At 39.7% G+C, this 24,758-nt stretch overlaps 4 protein-coding genes across 5 annotated transcripts in view; 2 read left to right on the top strand and 2 right to left on the bottom strand.

Moving 5' to 3' along the window:
• Positions 1–2,652: 2,652 nt before the first annotated feature.
• Positions 2,653–6,285, top strand: si:ch211-173n18.3 (methyltransferase-like protein 7A). Its single transcript, XM_034138809.1, has 2 exons — positions 2,653–3,235; positions 5,899–6,285. Exons 1-2 carry the CDS (start codon positions 2,741–2,743, stop codon positions 6,130–6,132), a joined length of 729 nt encoding a protein of 242 aa, XP_033994700.1. The 5' UTR covers positions 2,653–2,740; the 3' UTR covers positions 6,133–6,285.
• A 1,501-nt stretch (positions 6,286–7,786) lies between these two features.
• On the top strand, positions 7,787–11,128 carry LOC117489497 (methyltransferase-like protein 7A). The gene is made up of 2 exons (XM_034138807.1): positions 7,787–8,547; positions 10,835–11,128. The coding sequence occupies exons 1-2, from the start codon at positions 8,050–8,052 to the stop codon at positions 11,069–11,071; spliced, it is 735 nt and encodes a 244-aa protein (XP_033994698.1). The 5' UTR covers positions 7,787–8,049; the 3' UTR covers positions 11,072–11,128.
• Positions 11,129–11,310: 182 nt separating this feature from the next.
• Positions 11,311–16,845, bottom strand: atf1 (activating transcription factor 1). Of its 2 annotated transcripts, none has more exons than XM_034138805.1 (8): positions 16,662–16,845; positions 15,785–15,876; positions 14,784–14,909; positions 14,560–14,657; positions 14,345–14,469; positions 13,738–13,917; positions 12,711–12,876; positions 11,311–12,155 (listed from the first exon to the last, which is right to left on the bottom strand). In XM_034138805.1, exons 2-8 carry the CDS (start codon positions 15,869–15,871, stop codon positions 12,011–12,013), a joined length of 927 nt encoding a protein of 308 aa, XP_033994696.1. In that variant the 5' UTR covers positions 15,872–15,876; positions 16,662–16,845; the 3' UTR covers positions 11,311–12,010. The 2 variants fall into 2 exon arrangements, with proteins under 2 accessions (XP_033994696.1, XP_033994697.1); XM_034138806.1 differs by having other exon boundaries at positions 12,723–12,876; positions 16,662–16,843.
• An 865-nt stretch (positions 16,846–17,710) lies between these two features.
• Positions 17,711–24,758, bottom strand: part of dip2bb (disco-interacting protein 2 homolog Bb) — a 41,178-nt gene continuing 34,130 nt past the window's right edge. Inside the window, 10 exon segments of the mRNA XM_034138846.1 lie at positions 17,711–20,848; positions 21,534–21,657; positions 21,861–22,035; positions 22,143–22,217; positions 22,510–22,567; positions 22,801–22,862; positions 23,191–23,361; positions 23,452–23,620; positions 23,709–23,839; positions 24,073–24,182. Of these exon segments, the coding sequence (XP_033994737.1) occupies positions 20,596–20,848; positions 21,534–21,657; positions 21,861–22,035; positions 22,143–22,217; positions 22,510–22,567; positions 22,801–22,862; positions 23,191–23,361; positions 23,452–23,620; positions 23,709–23,839; positions 24,073–24,182 (1,328 nt within the window). The 3' untranslated portion in view covers positions 17,711–20,595.

Genomic DNA, 24,758 nt, shown 5'->3' with positions numbered 1-24,758 from the left:
GATCACATGATTTGACCTTAAGGGCTATACTGTATATGAGGCCCTAAGGCTGGAGCCACACGAGGACGAGAACGCAAACGGACCGAAATCGATATCAAAAAAGTATTCCGTCCACACGCAACAGGCACCAGAAACGTGTCCGTTCACACGAGACCGCTCGAAAGCGCTGGAGACGCTGTAGTACATATGCCGGGCCTGTAAGTGGCGCTGTACTCCTGCCACAAAAGCAGCCAAGAAGACTTCCCGCGCATGGTTGCCATGGTTGCCCTTCTGTTTATTCTCCGCTGTGGACGCTCTGGCTCTTTTTCTCCCTCCCCGAGGCAAGCGTGTGCTCCTGCTGTAAATCTCTCCGGTAGTCCACCAGCAGATGAAAAACACCCACCTCTCCACCTCTTCCAAGGGACGAGGGAACCGTGCGGCAGAGTTTCAGTTCGATTTTTTTTCGCCGGTCAACATGTCCGTTAAAGTTGAAATCTTCCGGTCAGAGGTCTTCTTTGTTATTTATTGAGCTTTAAAACAAATTGATAACGACTCTATATAAGAATAAAAAACGGAGCCTCTCTTTTCCTCCCCCTCTTCTGACAGCCCAGCAGCTGATCTCTGAGCAGGAGAGGTGGGAGAGGCGGGGCTATTGCTTCAACGTTATCAGGAAATGATCGTATAGGCGTAATCACGGAGCCGTTTGCCCCCCAGAGCGTTTCGTTCGCAGATCTACCCACCTCGGGACCCGTTATCGTTATCGTTTTCTGCGTTTCCATGTCGGCCTGCAACGGCAGGTGCAGGGTCGCCAGCAGCACCATCGGCTGCAGTTCTTTCATCGCTATTTCGTTTTAATAAATCCTTAGACCTTTTAAGCCAATTTCTGATGTCCATTTTGTAATTCAAACAGAAATGGGAGTCTACAGAATGCACAATAAACAATAAACAAATCCAGAATAGGCGGCAGAGTGTGACGCTGTGATTGGTCTAAATGTGGACGAATCACAAATCACAACAGACACATGAATTTATTTGACGTAGCCTGCGATTTTTTTTTGTAGTTACTATCTGACATCACATACATCGTAGCATAAAAGTTCACAGTTTATTTATAATTAAAAAAAAAAAAATCTTTAAAAAAAAAAAAATTGATAAATAATAAAAAACTTGTTTATTGGGGAGGGCAGGAATGTCAAATGGGAGGGCCTGGCCCTCCCACGGCGCCGGGCATGGTTCGGCCTACCATATGTGTTCGGGGTCCGTCGCTTACCAATGACGTCACGCATTGTGATTGGCTGTACGGTAATCGCACGCTGATTGGTGTAACTAGGGGCGCTGACGAGGGTATACGGGGGTCTGATTAAAGGATGAAGCTGTTAACGTGCTGCTACCATAAACTGGCTGTAGCCCACAAACTGAAGCAGAATGATCTAGGGCTGTCCCGAATACCATTTTTCGGGCTCCGGATATTCGGTAGTAATGCGGGGGGGCGTAGTAATCGGCAGCGAACTGCTTCAACGCGTGTATTTCGGTGTATTCACGGCATTCATTTTGTTATTCTACAGTATTGTTGTTTTATAGTTATTTGTTAATGTAACCCAATTTGTGTTCTTTGAAATTGAAAAGGATATCGCATTGTGTTTGTTACTTTCGTTGCAGTTGTATACGTCTTAAGTGTAATTTGGCTTGGTTTCCTATTTATGGACATGCTTTTATTTTGAAGGAGAGTTAGCGCAGTTGACAGGAAGTTGTTGTTGCTTTGGAAACAACGTGACAGAGATTAACGGAGAAAAGTAATATCTACATATAAAGACGGAGAAAGTAAACGATAACGTTTATGGTTAAGTGTTAGCACCCCCCGAAGAGGCACAAGCTCTTACGTTGATATTGGAGATTTCAATCAATTCAATTTGAAAAAAAACGGGGAAAAAACAAACAAAACGAATATCCGAATAACGAATGAAACCCGAAATAGTACTCCAACGAACGGATATTCGGATATACGGGTACAGGGCTGTACCCGAATACTATAATAAAGTTATAGTAAATAATAACAAACTCCAGTGTTAGAATTCCATAATTCCATATTCATAAATAAAATGATATGCAAATAACATTTTCTTGGCTGTGGACTTGTACTCTACATAATTATGTTGAGCTCATGGTAATCTAATTCAATAAACAATAACTGCAATGAACATATAGCATTTTCTGACTCGTAAAATGATTGGATATAGTGTAATTTGGTAAATGATTCTGTGTTGAAAAATGTATATCTTTAAAAACTGCGTTGGTGTATTAGGGCGGGCCATACTATTTCTTTTTTGTAAATCGATCGAGAGGAGTGTTCAAATAACGTATTTTGGTGTGTAGAACACACATCTATTTAGATTTATTTATTTTGAAGTTGTTGCTATGGAAACAACATGACGGAGAAAAAAGTAATATCTTCTACATATAATAACGGACAAAGTAAAGAATGAAGTGTATGTTTAAATGTTAGCACCCCCCGAAGAGGCTCAAGCTCTTACGTTGAGTCTGGAGTTTCAATACATTCGGAATTTGACCGTGTAAAATGTCCTCTTGGGTTAGCGTACAGCCAATGCGTGACGTCATTGGTAAGCGTAACGGACCCCGAACACATATGGTCCATATGGTAGGCCGAACACATATGGTACCTACACCGGCTCGTTCGCGACCGACACATCACTAGTTTGCTGTTGTTGACGGACTTGGTCGCCACAGGGTCTAGAGCGGAAAAATGGCTCTCATTATGGCATTTTGCACTTTAATCTTCAATGTTTTATGCTTGCCTCTTCATCTGATCAAAGCACTCGGCATGTATGAAATATACAAACGTGTCTTCCCTATTTGTTGGTACCGATGTTCAATAATATACAACAACAAAATGCACGACAAGAAGAAGGAGCTGTTTCGCAGTCTACCCGAGTTCAACAGGCATGGCAAGCAGCTCACTATTTTGGAGATCGGCTGTGGAACTGGCACCAATTTTCAGTTTTATCCACCCGGATGCAAGGTGATCTGCACTGACCCCAACCCTCATTTCAAGAAATACCTGAAGAGCAGCGTGGAAGGGAATGACCACATCACGTTTGACAGATTTGTGGTGGCGTCGGGGGAGGACATGGGGGCTATTGAGAGCGAGTCGGTAGACGTTGTTGTGTGCACCCTAGTACTCTGCAGTGTCAACAACATCCCGAAAACCCTGCAGGAGACACGGCGCATGCTGAGACCGGTAAGACCCTGACTCCTGAAATAAGAACAAGTCCAAAGTAAATTCACTCCCATCCAAAGTCAAGGCCTGTATTTCTATTGAGGCTACTGTTCTAATGCTGCATAACTACTGGATTAATCATAGACTGTATATATTGGGATTAATCCTTCACCAGTGGAGTTTAAAAACGTGCTCACTAAACAAACAAGCAAAGAAGTCTACATTATTTATATATTTGTTTTAACACATGGATACACAAAAATGAAGAGTAGCAAAAATGATCCCTAACACATGTAGCCTACTAGCCAAATTAAGATTGTTTAATTCCTTAGGTTGTTACCAATTAATTTATCACAACCTTTAACCTACCTGCACTATTGCTTCTTGATACCTTTGACCTGTATGGTGACATAAATGGTGCCCTTATCTTTTTACTTTATATATATTGAAACTCAGTAGTTCAATCCAGAATGTCAAGTTTAATATAAATATTAAGCCTGTGTTGTAATTTAATTTCACTTAATTCTCCTCAGATATAAGCCTGAGGCAAAACTATTTAACAAAAAAGCATTCATTATAAAACATGAACTATTTCTAGGGGACATAAGTGAACCACATGTATCAGCACATTATACACAAACATGATATATGGATGCACTCATGGTTTTATATCATTTAGTGCTTACTTGATAATTTTTCTGTAAATACACAAAACATGTGTGTGCTATAATGCAGGGGGAGGCCACATATGGTCTTTAAGACTGGATGGCTGAAAATATTGCTTGTATTTCCAATGTGTTTATAAAATCAGATTTCTTCTTTAAACATGCATTTAGGAAAATGCACCAGTAATGCACCGGCAACCTCCATATATTATATTATATATATTAGTCAATTTATTGAACATGTCAGAAACAAAACAAACAAAATCATAATAATAATTATAACAAAGAGAAGCAAAAAAAAGGAAAAACGTTCAAGGTACAAAAAAACAAATACATTCTCAAATAGTCTCTGTCATGTTCAACAGGGGCAAGAAGAAGCTAAAAAACTTTTCGTACACTTTTCTGAAAATAAAAGATTAGGTCTTCGTCATCAGCATCCGTGATATTGGATTCATTGTTTTAAACAAATACTTTTTTTTGTACAAAACAACCAAAAATTACGGAGCCCCTAAAGGTTCATGGAGAAAAAAAAAAGTATCTTGTTCGCACAAAATACTATTTTGTGCGCACAAGATAGTATTTTGTGTGAACGAGAAAGTATTTCGTGCGAACGAGAAAGTATTTCGTTAGTTTCTCGTTCGCACAAGAAAGTTACCGGTGCGCCAAGTAGGACGTGGAGCACAGAGACAACCGTTTCATTGCAGACTGTTATATTTATGTGGAGAAATGGCAGTGCATACATTATTTGAGATATATTTCAAACTCAGACTTCATTTAGGGACATTTTGGCCCCGTCCCTTTCACGTGAACGCGCTCTCAGCCGGACAGAGAAACCCTGGTTGATTTACGGAGTTGATAACCAGCTTCGTAGGACCGCTTGGCGAGATTGCGTTTGTTAGGGTTAGTTAAGCCGGGTAACTCAAACATATCCAGGGTCTGTTGAACTGGCTTCGTCGTACAGGGCACTGGAGGCAGTAACGTGTAACTCAGCAGAATCTGAGAAGAGCAGCACCAGCTGCAAAGAGCTGTGCCTTTTACTGTTCACTTCACTGTGTTTCCCTTCATTAGAACAGCTGAATAGAGATCGAGGCTGCTACGTTTAACCACACACACCTCTACACACATCGAACTGCCCGATTATTCCCCCTATTACTCGTTTTATGAAGGAGATGTCCGGTCACCAGGGCGCATGATGTGTGTGTCTTTGTGCTCAGCTCCGCTCTGTGTGTGTATTTGGTGTGTTTGTGTGGAATCTAGGGGTTAGTCCTGCATCTGTTTGATACAAATGTGTGTAAAATGATACCTGGCGCTGTAATCACTCATCTGGTTACAGCATTGTGCTCAGCTCCGCTCTGTGTGTGTGTGTGTGTGTGTGTTCGGTGTGTTTGTGTGTGTCCGACACCGGCATTTGTTTTCAAATTACCATGAACAGTCATTTACACACATCTGGTTCTCCATAGTTATATGTGTATTCCCAAGTGAAAGAAATTCATTTAATCTTAATCTCGATGTAGTGCTATAGTCCTGCCGGAGTGCACCGGAACGAACGACACTATCATAAACAAATGCCCACACACACACGCCCTGGCGACCGGACATATTCTTCATAAAACTAATAATATGGTGTAATAATCGGGCAGTTCGATGTGTTTTACCATAAGAAAGTATATATATAGTCGTGCGAACGAGAAAGTATCTCGTGCGAACGAGAAAGTATATCATGCGCACAAATTAATAAAGCATGGTCTCGTTTTATTAAATTGAGGCCACGAATTACATCTCGTGCGCACAAATTAATAAAACGTGGCCTCGTTTTATTTATTTTTCTCTCTATGAACCCTCCAGGGCTCCGTAAAAAATAAATAACTTTGACAAGAAATAACAAGTAGAGTTCACAGGTCCTGCTCATAACCATTCAGGATTTGGTTTCTAAATAATAGTTTTAGTTTAGATAAACTTGCACAATATTTCAGTTCCATAAAGTACACAGTGTGGAAATAACAAATATTTGCTTTGCAGGGTGGAGGCTTATTTTTCATGGAGCATGTTGTTGGAGAGCCCTCCAGCTGGACCTACTTCTTCCAGCATGTTCTGCAGCCCCCTTGGTACTACTTTGGGGATGGATGTGAGATCGTCCGGGACACGTGGAAACCTCTGGAGGCAGCTGGATTCTCCGACCTCAAGCTGAAACATGTGGAAGCACCACTCCTGTTCCTTATCAAGCCTCACATCATCGGTTACGCTGTGAAATAAATGCTGTCATTAGTTCTGCATTACACATGAATATATAGTCAAGCGCTAAATATCTCTCTTTTATGATATGATAGATCATCAGTGATGGAGATAATGCCAATCACTTTAATACTAGGGCTGTCAGTCGATTAAAATATTTAATCGCGATTAAACGCATGATTGTCCATAGTTAATCGCGATTAATCGCACATTTTTTATCTGTTCTAAATGTACCTTCGAGGGATATTTTTCAAGTTTTTAATACTCCTTATCAACATATGAGTGGACAAATATGCTTTATATGTTTGTTTATTATCATTTGAACAATGACAAATATTCTCATGAATATTAACCACAACAACCTCTGAACATTACAAATATTTGCCTCAATTCAACCTAGAACCTCTCTCATACAATAATAAATATTCTGGAGATGTTGTAATTTCTCCACAAAAGTGAGTTACAGGAACTGTACCCAAATCTCTGGATTGCCCTCCGCATTGCAGTAACTCTTCCTGTAACCCCTAGATTCCACCGGGTCCGTCTGCGGCGCGTTACGGGCGCGTTACGGCTGCGCCGCGGTGCTCACGGCGATCGCGGCCACTCTAGTCAATGGGTGCTATTCCACCACACGCGGCGCGTTACGGCTCAGAAGCGTCCCAGAAGCGGCTCGGCGCAGGGCTCCTCTAAAATTAGGATCGAATCCTATTTTTGTCGCGGCGCAGCCGTAACGTAAGGTCGGGCAGGCAGGAAGTGGAACGTTCAGAGCATATATAGCATATATATATATATAGATATATACACACACACAAACTAATTTTGCAGACCCTATCCCTCCGTAGTCTTTCAAGTAGGAGGAGAAATGCCAGCGTTCTCCTCCGTTTTACAGGCACTGTGTAAATTATATATATAGAATAATTATGATGATGAATGCATTTTTTTACCACTAAAATACAGCAACACATCTTTGATTCATGTCGTTTATAACTGGAATATTAGTTATTATTAACTTTGTCTGTACAAAGTAGCCTGTCCAGGAAATATGCCCAAATCAACAAAAACTGCGAGCCGGCAGGCAAGATGCTCCGCTTCTGAAATGCTTCTGAAACGCGCCTGGTAGGGTATGACGCCGGAGGAGGCCGGACCAAAACCGCAACGCGGCGCAGACGGACCCGGTGGAATCTAGGGGTTACAGTTGCGTCTGCTGAGAGAAGCTTTTCCAAACTGAAGCTTATGAAGACGTGCCTCCGGTCGTCAATGGCATAAGAACGCTTAAGTGGCCTGGCTATCATAAGCATCAACGCACAGTTGGCACAGCAGCTGTCATACAATGACCTTGTTAATGACTTTGCATCCAGGAAATGCCGACGTATTCACCTGTAAACGCATACTGAACGACATACATGCACATTTACCATTTACCTCACTGTATAAAAAAGTAACTGTGTTGACAATAATAATAAACAGGAATTATATTTGCAAAGTACTTTGTTTCCCAACATTTCTTTCACTCCTGTCGGTGGGGGTGGGGGGGGGCCTCATCTCACGATGTCGCTTGGAGCCCCAAGTTGGCCAGGGACGGCCCTGGCTATGCTGTTACATCGATATCGATAAGATGCCACCATAGGACAATGTGTGTTCTGAATCTGTTTGTGTGCTACTGCTGGATTCATTGGTGCCATTTATGACATGACAGGTGTGTCACTAAAAACATGTATTTTTGCTGTTAAGCTGATTGTGTTGTCTTATTAAAGACTTTTTGCTGCATGATTGGTGTTTTACTTATTAGACGAGTACTATATGGACAGGAAAGTACACAATCTGGAATTGCGCCATCCTGTGGTTAAATGCAGGACATACATGATCTCACAGGTATTAGTGTAATCCTGATCTTTTAAATCGCCTGGCCTCCAGCAAGCCCTTTTCCAACTGAATAAAATGGGGTCTTGTCTCATTAAATCATGCCGATTTATTTGTTTAATTTTGACTTTGCCTTTACATCTAATGGAGATCACAGGCCTGTACGGCATGTACAAACGCTTGTTTCCGTTGCTCGCCTACAATATAACATTTTCATACAACGACAAAATGCACAAAACGAAAAGGGATCTTTTTCGGAACGTGGGCAAATTTGCAAACCCCGATGGTACTCTTCGTTTGCTGGAGATCGGTTGCGGCAGCGGGGCAAACTTCAGGTTTTACCCGTACGGCTGCACGGTGATCTGCACCGACCCCAACCCGCACTTCGAGAAGTACCTGCGGATGAGCATGGAGGCGAACAAGCATTTGACCTATGAAACGTTTATGGTCGTCTCTGGGGAGGACATGGAGAAGGTGGAGAACGGGTCGGTGGACGTGGTGGTCTGCACCCTGGTCCTCTGCTCGGTCAGAAACGTGCAGGAAGTGCTGCAGGAAGTGCGACGCATCCTCAAACCTGTGAGTGTGCTGCCTTCACGTGCTGTAGGAAATATTTTCCTAGTGACTTCACGCACATTTATAGTGGTAGGTCTACATGGCTTGGTTATTAACCTTTTATGGGGGCATGGGGAACCACCCAAACTGTCCACTGTGTTTATTGTGTACTCGTAATACCTCCAAGTTTCTATCATATGCAGTGCACAAACTACAGACTGCACATTTGAAGCTGGAAGAATACCTCCAGTTCCGAAGATTTCTTGGTGTAACTAGAAACTAGATTTTGTGACAGTGCTAATCTCAAAGAAAAAGGCTACTGTGAGGTTCTGGGCAGGATTGGAAATTAGGTAAATTGAAATGTGTTGGTGGCTGCTTGATTTGCTTCACTCACTACACTAGCCAAACAAAGTTGGTTCTTATTGAGTAACTGGAAGATCTTGAAATCCACAAGCCAGTGGCAAGTGGACAAAACTGTTATTTTCCAACACTGGTGTGGGGTCACTTGTCAATCCTTGCAGATGAAGTACTCAGGGCTGTCCCTGGCCAATTTGGGGCCCCAAGCGACATTGTGAGATGAGCCCCCCCCCCCCAACTGACAGGAGTGAACAATTTTTTTTTGGAGACAAAGTACTTTGCAAATATAATTCCTGTTTATTATTATTATCAACACAGTTACTTTTTTATACACCGAGGTAAATGGTAAATGTGCATGTATGTCGTTCAGTTAGCGTTTACAGGTGAATACGTCTGCATTTCCTGCCAAATACTAGCCTCAAAAAGATTAAAATATAATTAATGCAAATAAACTACTTCTACTAATAATAATAATCATAATCAATTCAATAATATAAATACTATATTATTTTATTATAATATAGTTGTAATATAGTCAAGACAAAACATGCTTATTACATGCTCAAAAACTGATATTTCTTAAATCTGTATTCAAATGTAGTTCCCTCTGTCAGCAATGTATCAACAACTACACACACATTTCTATCAGTATTTTTCTGTGTTGTGGTTGACATGATGACTGTTACGGCCCGTCCACACGGCGGCGTGCGTTGAAGCTTGGCGGTGGGCGTGTGTGAAGCTTGGGGATTTCTCGCGAGCAACGCGACCAACAACCAATCACATGAATCTCCCGCCCCGACATACAAAGCAAAAAAGCCAGAAGTAAACAGGATATAAACTTCCCAAACAGGCGAAAACCTACCACTGTCTCTGCCACCTCCCTCCATGCCTGGCTCCTCCGGTTTGTATCCCGGTAGATAAAGAGGGACTGGTCGTATAGGACCGGGTGATTCCCTATTGCTATTATTATTTTATCCTCCACTTTTGGAACATGAGGAAATGACCTGCGGTATGGTTCTCCCAGCATACACGCGGTTTGATTGGCTAGCGCTTGTACTGTCAGATTTGCATAAGCGGGATTTGATTGGCTGACGCCTCCGTCGAAGCTTCAAAAGTTGAACATTGCTCAACTTTTGCAGCGAGCACCGCGAGCAACGCTCCCACAATGCAGTTTGGCGAAGCGTGACGTCACCCCATTCAAGGTGAATGGACAGAAGCGTTGAAGAGTCAACGCACGCCGCCGTGTGGAGGGGCCGTTAGGAGTTAAGGGGAGAGGCTGAGCATCACCATGAAATGTGCAAATTGACATAAAAATGTATAAAAGGGGAAGAAATGCTCCATGTTTTTTAGGCTGTAAACTTTAACTGTTATGTAAGCCAACTAGACAGTTTATCACTCTTCCTCCTGTACATTAGCAGATAAAAGGCATAAAATACTTGAATGAATGGTAAATAAAGAATGCTGGAAATAACTGCATCTCCATTAGCCTATATGCTATGCAGAGACTGCCTTCTTCATGTCGTGAATTGCAGCTGATGTTTTAATATGGCAATTGGCAAAAGTTTGACATTTGACTTATACAACATTCGCAAGTTGTACATTTGACTGAATTTGGGGGGGGGGTGCGTGGAGAACTGCGCTCAAGCCGAGCTCATAAGCCGAGGCCCCCTGCGCAATGTGAGGCCCTGTAGGGAGGGACGGCCCTGGAAGTACTGTTGTCTGATATATTTGCATTATACCTTTAAATTAACACATTTGCTCTGTATTTTCTATATTGGGAGGCTGCTTTGAAAGAGAATCATATTTCAATGGAATTACATCTATCTTGTTTTGTTTAACCTTTGAGATACAATCTCAGCCAGTTGGAAAATGACAGTCACTGTTATTGCAAAGTTGCAGAACCCGTTTTGATTAATGGTGCTCTTTACATGTTTGTGTTGGCTCTTTCTTGCAGGGAGGAGCCTTCTACTTTCTGGAGCATGTTGAGTCAGATCCTTCCTCCTGGACATTTTTCTTCCAGCATGTGTTTGAGCCCCTGTGGTACTATCTTGGAGATGGATGCATGATAACTAAAAAAACATGGAGAGACATAGAGGCAGCTGGTTTTTCTGAACTTCACTTAAAACACATCGAGGCTCCAAAGGTTTCACGGATGATAAGACCACATATCATGGGATACTCCATTAAATGATTGCAGGAAGGAATGGATTTATGTGCATCATATACACAAGCTTGAGGTTCATGTTTTTTTTTTAATGTCAGCACGGTCATAGGGAGAATATTTTACAAGCTACTTATTCTTCATTTACATTTTTACACTCAAATTCATTTGAAAACGATGTGTCCAAATTGAGTCTGCAATTATTACGAAGATGTTTAAATCTAACCATTTTAATTTCCACAGTACAAAAACACACTAGTCAAACTGCATTTATTGAGTGAAAATAGATTTATTTACTCATAGAATCAGCAACATTTCATACACAGTTTGTTCTCCTTCCCTACCCCTCCCAAGATGAACATAATAAATATTACCTGGACACTGTGCTTTTTTCCCTGATTGTCTAAGTAACTGCCAGAAACAACCAAACAAACCTCACTCAGTCATTATTTTTGTTACCCTTTATATTCCATTGCACAAAAATAAGGAATGACCATTGTAACATCTCCTTACAGGGAAATGAGGGGAATTGCTGGTTCACAATATAAACAGTAAATTATGTCTGTGTGGTAAATATACAGTCAACATTCTGCAGATGCTGTTCGATTATTTTAAAAAATAAAAAAAACTCCAACAGCAACATTTTTAAAAACACAAGAAGAAGAGGAGCAGGATACAAACTGAGACTCAAAGTTAAAGCTCACAATTTCAAACCTCCCATATTAAAAATGTACACAACTATAAATGTTATAGCATTAGCAAATTTTTATATAAAAAAACAGCAGGGGAAAAAATGTTTTTGAGTATATTTTACTGCCATCACAAGTCACTTTTATATCAAACAGAGTAAAAAAAACTGGAGGATGTCAGCCTGAATCGAAGTGTTCCCAGAAACCCAGTTCATGTCCAAATGTCTGAGCTGTGCTGCTCCCACATTATGTCCCAATCCTCAACCTCTACTCAGACAGGTTATCCTGTTTTAACACAATAAAGGTCCTTTAATGTTTTGAGTTCTTCAATCAGGGTCTTGTTTTGGTTTTCAAGAACAGCAACGCGGTTTTCGAGGCATTTAACATATTCCTTTTTCTTCCGCCGACATTCACGGGCTGCCTCTCTGAAAGAGGGACAGAAATGTGCAATTAGTCTAACTGAAAAAATGATGCAATTACTGCACCTACAGTAGGGATGCATTTAACTTATTTTAAAACTATAGTTTATTAACACCTCAGGGTTTAGAGAGCATATTTCTCTCTAGTAAAGTACATCAGAAAAGTTGTATTACAAATTGCGATTCCTGTAAACTGAAAAAACCTCCACAACATTTATCGCTCAACAGTCAGTGTACTGTGCTTGTTCCTCTTTTTCTCAGGGTGTAAGGAATTTGGCTTTGTATTAACAGCTGATAATGTAAAAGGTACCTTTTCCATTATAGGTCAAATTATTTATCATCCTGATTTATATGGTGCAGGCCTATCCTAGAGTACATCACAACGTAGAGTGTTGTCACTATAGCAACATTAAATGATGAATATTAATGCTTTACACTACAAATTTACAACAAAAAAGTTGCCTGTGATATCCATACAATTCCAGTAATGGAGGAACTTTAGCATCAGAAATCGCAATTTTCTGGGTATGTTAATATTTGTAATTTATCAAATTAGCTAACCTGTTAGCTAACCTGTTTTTAGCCAGCCTGATTTCCCTCTTCATCGTTGGATCGTCACTCTTGCCCTGAGAGTGCCCCATAGGAGAGGTCATGACGACGGTCTGGGGCACGGAGCCGGAGGAGGATGCTGTGCGGATCTGGTATGTTTGCATTTCTCCTCCTGCACCTGGAAACATGACAGTCAAAGGATGACAGCAGGGGTCATTAACAGCTCCGCCACAAACGATACATAACATGAGAGATCTCACTTGAGAAGTTTAGACATTAATTTGTTAACCATAAACAATCATACATTAAGAACCTATGAGAATATATAATTTAACTTGAAAATCACAAATATTGTGATACTAGATGAACCATCACCGTGGGTTATGGATATTGATTATATGTAATGCATACATTGTGTTTCCATGTTTTAAAGACTGCATTAAAAATGTAAAGTGATGTCATTTTCTAAACTTACCACAATGTTCTCTTCTATAATTTGCCGTAAACCACCTAGTCATTATATCCACATTACTCATGATGATTTATCAAAAGAATTCTTGGGGAAATATTTTGGGAAAAGCACCCAATAGTCAGCCATTTTAGCCTTCAATTTACTTTACCTAGTAGGTTTTCAAACCTGCGTGCCTGAAAAGCCATTTACTAGTTTACCTAAAGACATCCTTCTAAAGAAGCTTATTATGCTGGAATCAAAGCATCCTGCTGGAAGTAAGGCACCTTGAGGTAGCGCCTTTAGCATTTTAGACTTTTCTATTGCAGCCAGTGATGGCTAGTCCAATGAAAGTAGGTTACAAACGTTTATTGTTGTGTTATTGATTTATCTTTCACTGTTCAGAACCAAAAAACTAATAACAATGACAGCGGTGCGAACGCTAGATGGACTATCACTCTTTTTTCACAGTTTAAAGAAATGTAACCTCCACTACTTGGACAGTCTTCTTGAACTTTTGCGCTAACTACATAGCTATTTGCCAAACAGCTAGATACCGTTTAAAAAAAAAAATATGTCATGTTTTCTCACCTTGTACAACAACCTGGTTGCTAGGCAGCAGGATCTGCTGGCCGTCAGATGTCTGGGCATACTGAAGGATGGTCGCGCCTTGTTGTTGGCCAGCATTGGCCATGGTGACAGTCTGCAGCCCCTGAAGGCCTTCAGACCCCGAACCGGCCAGCTGGATTGTGCCATTAGCGGCTATGGTAACTAGAAGAATGAAAAAGACTGCATCAGAACTGGGTAAAGCACAAGTTAGACACCTTTGAACTAGCTAGGTTAAAATGTCTTGGTACTGCAGAATAGTTTGATTTGATTTTTTGATTTGATTTATTTCGAATGTGTAAAACAATAATAAAAAAATGTAACATGAGAATTATTATACAATACAAAGTTAATCAGTGTCAAATTGATATACAAAAATATTACTGATTCTAAATTGTGTATAAACAAATAATCTACTTAATTACACATCCGAAAACACCTAGTTGATTGATGAGTATTTTTTATAAATATTTCTCTGGTCTTCAGAAAAAAACATTTAAAAAATGAATGAAATTAGAGGCCATTTAATCCCACTTTGGGAAACACGTTTTTTTATTTATTGCAAGTGATATTAAAAAGGAGAAATACATACTGTACTGGCCGGAGGTGGTCTGGTAAATTTGGCCGGCGGGTAATGTAACCCCCGCGGAGACCTGGATGTTATCCTTTCCCTCACCGTGTGTCACTTCCTCCGATGATAGTTCATTTAGGATTTTTCTACAAGGCAAGAGAAGGAGGCTCACTTGAGTTAGTTTTCATCTTACAACAGTTTTGTGTCAAAGTCTGTGCTTTGTGTTTTTATTTTACCTGTATGACGGCCGTCTTGCCAGTATTTCTCGGGTCTTATGAGCTGTAGCTCCACTGTCTGAGGAGTCCTGTGAATCATCACTATCTGAATCCAGCGCCTTAAAAGAGGGAGGTGGATTAACAACTTGTTTAAGAGTAATATGGCATATTGACAGTTTGTAAAAAAGAAACTAAGGAAATTAATTCAAGATATATTTTCAAACAAAAAAACCAGGTGGTCTCACCTGTGCATTCTGCATCTGAGGGGACTGAATGACTGACGATTGTGCCGACTGGATCACTCCTTGAACCTGAAATTGACCCCCTGGCAGCTGTACAACGGACACAGAACCACCACCGGCAAGGGACATCTACAAAAACCCAAAGTCAATTCAACCACAGCAACAACATATCCATAAAAGCAAAGAAGTGATCTCAGAAGATAACTGAGACTCACATTTTACATGTAACCTCTTGTGGCATCAAGGCATTAAGATGTTTTGGTTTTATTTGCCTAGAATTGAATTATCTACCACTGACAATGAACACAAATGTAATTTTGCTTTTGTCTCTCAATGTAGCCCCGGTTACTCTGGATGATCGGCAGACCTCCCTTTGAATGGTTCCCTTCTGACCTACTTTCTATTTAGGAAATAGTCTCCAAGATTGATATCCCAACAAACCAAAACATTGCATTACTAAATGCCACAAGTAATTACAGGAAAATGTGTAATTTGGGTGAACTTATCCTGAAAAACACATGTTAAGAAACCGTCTCATTATTTATTGAATCCAAGTAATCATTTAATGGGTCTTGTCAATAAATGTAAGCCTAATTATGTGTTAAATTCACCGTACAGTATTCAAGCACACTTGAGGCAATTCAAGCAAAAAACACTGTCTTATCTGATGCTATGAACTCAGACAGGAACTGACTTCTCTAACTTTGCTGATGAAAGCTGACAAGATAACAGCTATGTTGAAGCTGCTTAGTGCATTATCATTGTTATTTTGGATGCATTTTACACATTCATTTGTATAACAGGCACAGCAAGAGTTAAACAAAAAACATGTTAAATAAACATTTAGCTATTATACAAAGCCAATATTAAAACTTCAAAGTAGGCTTTCTGAATTGCATTTATAAACAGAGTAGTGTTATTGGCATTGCAAGAGCTACAGTAGCAACACATACAAGCAGTATTATACGATTTGTAATGTTATTATAAGCGGATGTATTAGTTACCTGTTGGGCTAACTGTGAGAACTGAGAGGCTGTGATGGTGGTAGTCTGTAACTCAGTGCCATTGCTGCCCTGCTGTACTTCCTCCATAGCAACTGAGAACAAATAAATCAATATTACCGTTTTACAATGGCGCTAATATATCAACAACCTGCCTGCCTGTATCATGCTGTACTCCACTGTGGCCTGTGCGATATTTGTTAATTTTATAAACACTTCCCTTAAATTTGAAAGAGCTATCAAAGGAAAATATCTTACTTCAGCTTACATTTATTTCTAAAGTCAAACAGGTGAGTTTAAGCTAGACAAAACATCCACTTCCTCTTTGGTTCAAACGTGTTAGCCAATGCAACTAGCATTAACATGGAGTAACGAAACATAGCTAGGCCCGACAGTCTCTTAACTTTCTACCCTTAATAATGTATTGTATTTTTAAAACACATTTTTAACCGGGCGACTTCTATTCAAACACATGTCCACAGCTTGGGTGTAAAGTTATGATTTGTATCATACTTCTAGAATGCTCACTAACATTGCTGTTGCTAGTAAACGGTTGCTAACGTTCAGTTAAACGGACGTTAACCAGTTTAAACCGCTAAAAACAACAGTTTTAAATCTGCGAGCGGGTACAGTTGTGTTGCTCTGGTGCACAGGATGGATGAGCTTTTGTCTCAATGAGCAAATATATGTAACTCTGTCACTGGCACGCAAGTTACCGCGTCAATAGACGTCAGCGATACGAGGAGCCATTAAGCTAACTACACCTTCCCTTTTCGTAAAGCGGCGAGGAGTTGACGAAGCAGCAGCAGCCGCCATTACAGCCATAGCGGAGCACACAGACAGAGGAGCACAAAGCTGCTCTCAGCCGGCCAACATTTACCTTTTCAACGCCCGCGTTACTGCAAGTGTTCACAGCGTGGACTTCGTGCAATTCGTGTGTAAACTTTGACACGGGAGATACCTTAAAAAGTCACTTAGCTGCAAGGGCTAACGGCTAAAAATACAAAGATGTCAGCTAAAAAATAGCTGACCGCTTTTTTCCAAAAGGAAATGGGCGGCGCTGCTTGGCAAAGAAGCATTACGTAATAGTTTCTTTAGGCGTTGTGATTGGTGAGAAGAGTTTGAACAACTGATAAGATACAGAAGAACATTGCAAAACCTGCAACATGTAACACAATCAGACTGCTTTGCTTTTGTTATTTTAAATTAATGTATAAACTATGCATTATGAGTATTTAAATAATTGTAATATGAGCAATAAAGTGAATTCAACAATAAGTCTGTTTCTACACATTGTAGGCCTATGTCGCCAAATCATTACATGTGTGTCCTGTTATTTAATAAGCTTTCTACCGTTTACTTAAAAATATGTTATGTTATTATTCGGCATATTTTGTCAAATTATACTGTACTTATTTTTCCGTATATATCTATTTCATGTAAATATTTCTCTATATTTTAATGTTTAAATTGTTTTTCTTTAATTGTTTTTTATAATGGTTTTATTTTGTGTTAGTTTTTCTTACAATGTATCTTTTTTAACTGTGTTTATGTATGCACCATATACACCAAGGCAAATTCCTCATGTGTAAACCTACTTGGCAATAAACCTGTTTCTGATTTATTTGTATTTGTATTATGCCTGTTGTTGCTATACCCATATGCTGCTGTGAGACTGCAAATGTCCCCACTATGGGTATGTGAATTATTAAAATATGTAAATATATAATGCATGGAATGTGGGCCTTCTTCTTTCTCAATAAATGTTGGCCTTTTCAGCAACCATACACAGGGTTTTTGTGTTATGAAACATGCTCTCTGTCCATTATGTCAAATTCTCACGTGTTCACTGAAAAAAGTCCATGCTTTAAGGTCAATTTCAATCACTGTTACATCATTCATTAATCCATGAATATCAGGACACCCGAATTGATTAAATGCTTCTGTTTATTCCGTATTACTTTCACATAAAGTATAAAACAAAGTACAACAAACCAAAATAGAAAATAAGTGAGAAAAATGGGAAGGGGTGTACCACCTTAAATTCTCAACTATGTGAGTTTAAAACACCTCCCCAACATTAAAGATGTATCAGTGGGATCACACCCTCATGGAGCAGTTTAGATTGACCAAATAATTAATATACAACATACCAAGAGTGCATACATAAAATATTGATAGAACAACTCAAGAGAGATTAATACAGTCTTAAGTACACTACTGGTTACATTTCACCAGTCCTCTGTTCTTAGTCTATTACAAAATGTTTAAGCATCATGTTTATTTCACTGGACTGTGCAAGCTTTGAAATTAAATTGCACTGTCATTGAGATTGCATAGTGTGTTAGAACTCTGACAGAGAAAAAGAGCAGGAACCAAAGGAAGCCCTCGTAGACTTCCCAGTGAAGCAGGGAGATGGTGGATGGACTCTGGTCGTTGGTAACCCCTCTTTTTGCTCTTTACGTTAATTACAAGTGCATTTGTTTGGACAAACCTCTACATTTTATGGGAATTATTATTCACAGATTGCACCAAGGGACCACCTGGTCCATCCCTGTGTTAGGAGTTTTGTTCCCTGAATATGCAATTTCATACATGTACATCTCCTCCCACTTGTGTCCCTAAGGATGAGATGTGCCTTAAGCTGATTTATTTTTGTGCCTGGCTGAGTCATGCAAACATTATGTTGCAAATGAAGGATGCAATGTCAAAAATAAGATTAAGTGCTATTAGTCTTTTCTCTAGGTGGACTTAAACTGGGAAAAAGCATTATATTTCTCAAATTAGTAACACATTAAATATAACATGAAATGGGTATAGTTAGTCCACACAGTAGACACCTACTGTAAGTACCACCAGTGCAAAGTGCAGTAATTCAATGGATTATATTCCTGTTTACCTTTGTATGATTAAACAACGTTCTAATATTGTGTTTGGCATGATTGAATGTTATAGTGAGACAGTTGCAAAAGTCAAAAAATAACAAAAAACTATTTACATGTTGACATTTAGTGTTCATCACTGAGATACAGATTAATCCAGTACAAAGAACCTATAAATAATGGCAAAGAAGTACAAGGAAAGCACGAGCTTACAGGAAACAAAATACATTTTGCAAATATATCTTGCTGCATTTCTTCTTTCTTTTTTATACAATTACTTTCCTTACTTTCCAATCAAGGATTTTGTAAGTGTAGGCTCAGCTTTGCAACTGCATTTTCAAGTGCTTTTAATCCAGTGACTGAACACAGAAAATAATCCAGATACATGGTGACTTTCCTCTATTGACTACAGACTTAAAAGTTCCAACAACAATCCTGTTGGAATTTAAAGTAATTCTTTACAAAGTTGCACGAAGACAAGAGAAGAGGAAAAGGAAAGGGCCACGCTCTCAATCATTTCCTCTATTATGCAATACAAAACTGAAAGGGGGGGGGGGGGGCTTTTTAGTGATACTAAGTACAATAGTAATGGATATTAGATGAACAGTTGTGGGCATATTTATTACTTCTTTTGCATGTTTACAACATAACCTGGTTGTTTTAAAATAATCATGATATTGGTCTTTAGCCACGTTTTTCTTGTTCATTGAATGCCTGACAGGAAAGATCCCTGGCATTAACAGTGATAGCCCTCCCACTAAACTCTCAAAGCTCCTCAAGCATTCATCCTCAGAATATATGCTCCTAAACCATTCATTTTAATGCCTCATTGTTATAATAAAATAGACAATTTGTGAGAAAGTGCAATGTTGTAACTATCCTGGCTATCATTGCTTTAAAGTTAATCATCTCCACCCTCCATTATACTAACTATTATTCCATTTCAAAAGTACTGTCAAAGCTGTTAAATCTTATTTACAATCCTCTCTCTGCTACAATTATCATCTCTCGGCTGGGTAAAATATCCATATACCATCCACTGAGAGAGACAAGTCAAGCATGTATACATTTACACAATTAAAAATATCTATACAGTAACGTACAGTATCAAAATACAACAGGCCTTTATAGGTACAGTACAGAATATGGCCTCTTTTCTCTTTTAATTTGTTTACTTTGGATATCTGTCAGGATTTTCATTACTATTTAAATCCAAAGGAGACTAAAAAGCCACCTATAACAGATTTATTAAAAATTAAGATAGGAATGTATGGCTGAAGTTTTATAAGGCAGGAAATATATTAGGGCTTGAACGTTGTGAAAATGTATTTGGCTTCATTATCATGGGACGTTTTTCTAAAATTATGCACAGTCTTAGACTTGCTTCTCATTTGATGGTTTGTTTTATCTGCCCTCTTTTATTAATTCATGCTAGTGAGAAATGACAAGGGCTCAGGTCATGCGTTTCTGTGCGTTTGTTTGAAAGCTGCATGTAAAAAATATTTCAAGTTGTTGATCAAAGTTGAATAGCTCTTGGAATCTGTGTAGACACAGAAGGGAAAGTGTTTCTGGTAGGTACGGCATAAGACGACAGACTTTCACAAAAACATTAATATAGAATTAATTTTAAGAGTGGTCCTGTTTTTGTCCTTTCCCTAAAAAAGTGCAACAGGGGCTTTTTTTCCCCTTTGCCATATATATATACACATGTTGCTTCTGTCCCATTTTCAAAATTCTATCTATGAAACACAGTGAGGAACTCCAAACATGGCAGGTCCAATCACAGACATGCAGTGGCCAAGAAACGCTGGTGTCACACAGGGCTGGGTGGCAGTGCATATGGTTCATGCTCCTCCTTTTCACCCTCTGCCAAAGCTTTAGTTGGACCGGGCTGATGATGCAGACCATACAGACCCAGACCACCGCGACCCCTTACATGTTGTACGCAACATAGATGGGATCCAGCTGGTCAGCGAGGAAGGAGTCACGAAGGTGCATGCGTTGCTTCTCTCCCCTAGAGTTGATGGGTATAACCCCTGGGTCCACAATAACCACCACCCCCGTGATGAGGTGGTGCTCCTCCAGGACCACGTTGGTTATCAGAGGCACCAAGTCCAGAGCATCCTGCTCTGAACCACAAAGCTCTGACACCACCACCAGCAGGTTGGTCCATGTAAACACAGCACTGTGAGGAAAGAGAAACCAAAAGAAACGTTAAAAGAAAAATGTTACCTTTTAGGAAATAAGCTTATTTCCTTTATTAATTGAAGAAGACAAATCACAATAAGCTGCCATTGATTGTATAAATTATAAACCCATGTGTTTGTGGACTATGGTTTTTACGCCTGTAGTTTGGCATTTGTTAGCCACAATGCAACTTATAACTTCCATGAACTGAAAAAACACTGTGAAATGGTTAAAGTCTGAAGACTAAAACACATAAATCCAGAAAACACCCTGGTAGATGCTTTATTGTCTATTTTACTCTAAATGGGACTCACAAAATGAATGTCATGCTGTATTTAGACTGAAAACAAGTGATTGAGTTCATACACTCATTTGGAGAATGTTCACTGAGGTTATGAATCAAGTGAGAAGCAGGGTCATTTTCTTATAGACTTCTATGCAATCACTTGTATTTGCGACAGGAGGAGTGATTACAAAAAAGTAGGTTTGAGGCACTTAGGCATTGGCTTCACCTTTTACACCCTGATGTTGTTGAATCAGAGCCCTTAGCATTTTAGTGGTGGGTACAAATGTTCAATATGTAGTTGCCTTAGAACAATAGTAAAGTGTGTGTGTTTGTGTGTGTGTTTGTGTGTGTGTTTGTGTGTGTTTCAGTTAGGTATGTTTATCAGGACCATTCTCACCTCTCAGCTATACTGCGGTGAGCCCGGGACACTGAGGTTTCAATGTCAATTGGATGATAGCGCAGCCCTCTTAGCTCCAAGGTCTCATCGAGTGAGCCAACCACGAAGAGAGCGTCATGACGATCTGATCACAGAAATACAGGCAACATAAACCACCCAGAAGTGTATGCAGACAAAGAAGAAGAACATCTGTAAGCAGCTAAAAGTTAGCTTGCTGTTTAAAAGTGCTCATAATTTGCAATATATCTCATTAAAAACTCATTTAGACTGACTGTGTCCTTAATTTTTTTCTTTAAATCTTTCATTTCATCGTCAGGGTCTACTTACCCCCGCTGGCCTCCAACAGCTCAGTCCTTTTCACAAAGCCCAGGTACCCCGTTCTGGCCCATAAGGTCTGGGGGTCTCCAAAGCTGAGCTTGGTGTTGAAGTGGTTGGCCTGGAGACTCTCCTCTCCATAGATGGTGTAGTAGCCGCTGGCATTGTGAGGGCTGTTCACCCAGACCTGAGAGACAGAAACACACACTGGGTCCCAACTCTGTTGCAGAACCAAGAAGGCTTACTCACACTTATTACAATATATTGGGATGTTGTACAGTATATACTTCTCACCTCTCCTAGATGAGCATCACCAAGTGGACCTTTGGTTTCTGGATTTACGATGATCACCCGAACACCTGGCAGTATCTGTAAATGAAAAAAAGATTTGCATTATGTCAACAACCTAAATTCATTGACTGAATCAGAGCTAAACAATTTTTACATTTTAATTAATCACCGACTATTATACAATCGACCAAAGCATTTCAGTAATTTCTTTTAATTATTTGATTCCCTGAGTCCAGCATCTTAAATGTGAATATTGTCTGGTGTCAATAGTATTAAACAAGTAACACATCAACAGAATACTCTTCTAAATTAATCACTAGTTGCAGCCATAAATATAATATGTGCCTTGTGTTCACATGTAGCATCTCACCTTGCCAGACTCCATTAGTGGGAGACTCTGAGGCGCTCCTCTCTCCACGAGCCTCACTCTGTAAAAGACACGTACATAAGCAGACATACACAATCAGTCTACAATCCACATTTGATCTCTGCAACATCAGAAAGACCAAAACCCCCAAAACAGCATTCAGTAAGGCCTAAGATAATACTTATTTAAAATAAACAATACATTTAGAAAGCTCTTTTCAGGACACTAAAATACTTCACAACCCTTTTTTCAACCCCTTCATCCTGGTTTAATTTATTGATGTGTCTTCCTCACCTGTCATGACGAAGGGACTTCAAGTCCACATAAACTGTACAGGGGTCTGGACCAGTTGTTCCCTGTATCACAAAAAGAGCAGGTATATTCAGAATAGTTACATACACTTCGTTTTGGACCTTTGATTAGTCTTAGATTGTAAGATTAGACTAGTCTAACTAAGCATGGCTAATGCATAAATAATAAGACACAATTTGAGGAAGGTTAGCCACATCCACCCCAGTTAGCTTTTTTGCAATGGGAACAATCTGTGTCAGGTAGCCATCTATTTCGACAGTTTAGCTATTACTTTTAGCTAACAATTTCAACTGTTAATTCATTTATTTTTATTTTAATGAATCTAAAAATGTCATCTGTTACTACATTAATTTTAGCAGTTGGTTGGTGTACCTGCAGGCAGATGGCCAGATTAACCCTGGAACCAAAAGCAGTGCTAACAGCTCTGGGCGACAGCCCGATGTCCTTAAACAGTTTGGAGAAGGAGTGTGAGAGGGTGAGTCGAGGGCGTTCCTCTGCTATCACCACGCAGCTCCGCACACACGACAGGCTGACACCACGGGCCTGAAACAAACCGACACAAAAATGATAAAATCCTACAAAAATATCACATGTCAGTCCTTCATTAGTCTCTTTATATGTAGCCCTCCTTACCTTGAGTAACTCAGTCTGAGTGCCCAGTCCTTTAGTGCAGAGCTCCATGACGGAGTAGGAGCAGAAGGTGTCTCTGACGCGATACTGACTGAGCGTGCTCAGCCACAGAGAGCAGCAGCTCTCCAACTCGAAGGGAGGAATCAGGATGGATTGGTGACCTGAGTAAACACTATAAGAAAGAACATTTGATTAATAAAGGAGGAACAACACAACTGAGTAAACTAACATATCATTCATGTATTGTAAGTTTGCTCCACCTTGCGAGGCACCACAAGACAAAGCCTAGGCCACAGTAAGGATCCAGGCAGATGGCTATTTGGCGAGAGGAGTACAGTTCACACTGCAGCTTTACAGAGCGACAAATTGCACTGACCGCTGCATGAGAGATCTGCAACAAACAAAAATACATATATTAGGAACTCAAAGGAAAATGTCACACTGAAGCATATCCAGGAATTAATTACATCAGCGCAACTCCTTTTAATTGGAAGCACAAGAATCAAAAACAAGGTGGCTGAAAACATTCAGGCTTCTCACTTAATAAGCGTTGCAGAATTATGTTAATTTTAGATATCTACACAAACTTGGGATCAAACTTTTTTTTGGTAACATCTGTCTCACCTTGACCCCTGTGAGCATGCCTGTAGTGGACACGCTGAAGTCCAGATAAGCTATCATCTCGGCTGTGGGCGGCTTATAGATCTGTGGAGGCCGGCGGCGAGGAAGGTCATCTGCAAACAAGAACAGTTCATGTTTTACAGAGAACAGTTCATATTAAATTATACATGGTAATAAAGAGAGAACAAAGTTAACCATAACTACATGCGTCTTATTCCGTCAACTCTTGGTCTCAGAGACTAGTACTGAAGACATCTTCTCATTTAAATAAACATGTTTTAAGGAAGAGCTTTTAATGAAATAACAACATACTTAAAGGAAAGCTGACATAAAGAATGCACCAAGTACTAATCTCAATTTGAAATGACTGGAGAAATGCAGAGTAATGTCCCACTTCCTGTTTGTCTTAAAGCTAAAGCGATTCACAATGGCTGCTGACAGAACTGTACCCTTTTTATAAAGCTATACACTCACTATGAGGAATTCTTCATGAAATTGATCAGCCGTTTTTACTGTTTTGAATTCAGTAGAAGTCATTTGATATTACAAATACTTGGCAAAACTAGTAGAAGAGAAAATACCTTTTACACAGAAGATGTTTCAAAGTAAAAAAAAAAGTCAAAGTCAGCTTTATTGTCAAAAATTCTACAAGTGTTATACATCCAGAAATCTCGAAATATCGTTTCCCG

Source organism: Trematomus bernacchii, unplaced genomic scaffold (assembly GCF_902827165.1).
Source record: "Trematomus bernacchii unplaced genomic scaffold, fTreBer1.1, whole genome shotgun sequence".
Classification (NCBI taxonomy): domain Eukaryota; kingdom Metazoa; phylum Chordata; class Actinopteri; order Perciformes; family Nototheniidae; genus Trematomus; species Trematomus bernacchii.
Note: the sequence above shows the minus strand (reverse complement) of the source record. Positions and strands in the feature narration are given on the sequence as shown.

Bases quoted from the DNA above. Each gene is read 5' to 3' on its own strand.
- atf1 (XM_034138805.1), bottom strand. From the start codon at position 15,871: ATGGAGGAAGTACAGCAGGGCAGCAATGGCACTGAGTTACAGACTACC. The intron at 14,910-15,784 runs GTAACTAATACA...GGGTTTTTGTAG, and splicing joins TCTCACAGTTAGCCCAACAG to ATGTCCCTTGCCGGTGGTGG. The intron at 14,658-14,783 runs GTGAGACCACCT...CCCTCTTTTAAG, and splicing joins CTCAGATGCAGAATGCACAG to GCGCTGGATTCAGATAGTGA.
- si:ch211-173n18.3 (XM_034138809.1), top strand. From the start codon at position 2,741: ATGGCTCTCATTATGGCATTTTGCACTTTAATCTTCAATGTTTTATGC. The intron at 3,236-5,898 runs GTAAGACCCTGA...TTTGCTTTGCAG, and splicing joins CACGGCGCATGCTGAGACCG to GGTGGAGGCTTATTTTTCAT.
- LOC117489497 (XM_034138807.1), top strand. From the start codon at position 8,050: ATGGGGTCTTGTCTCATTAAATCATGCCGATTTATTTGTTTAATTTTG. The intron at 8,548-10,834 runs GTGAGTGTGCTG...TCTTTCTTGCAG, and splicing joins TGCGACGCATCCTCAAACCT to GGAGGAGCCTTCTACTTTCT.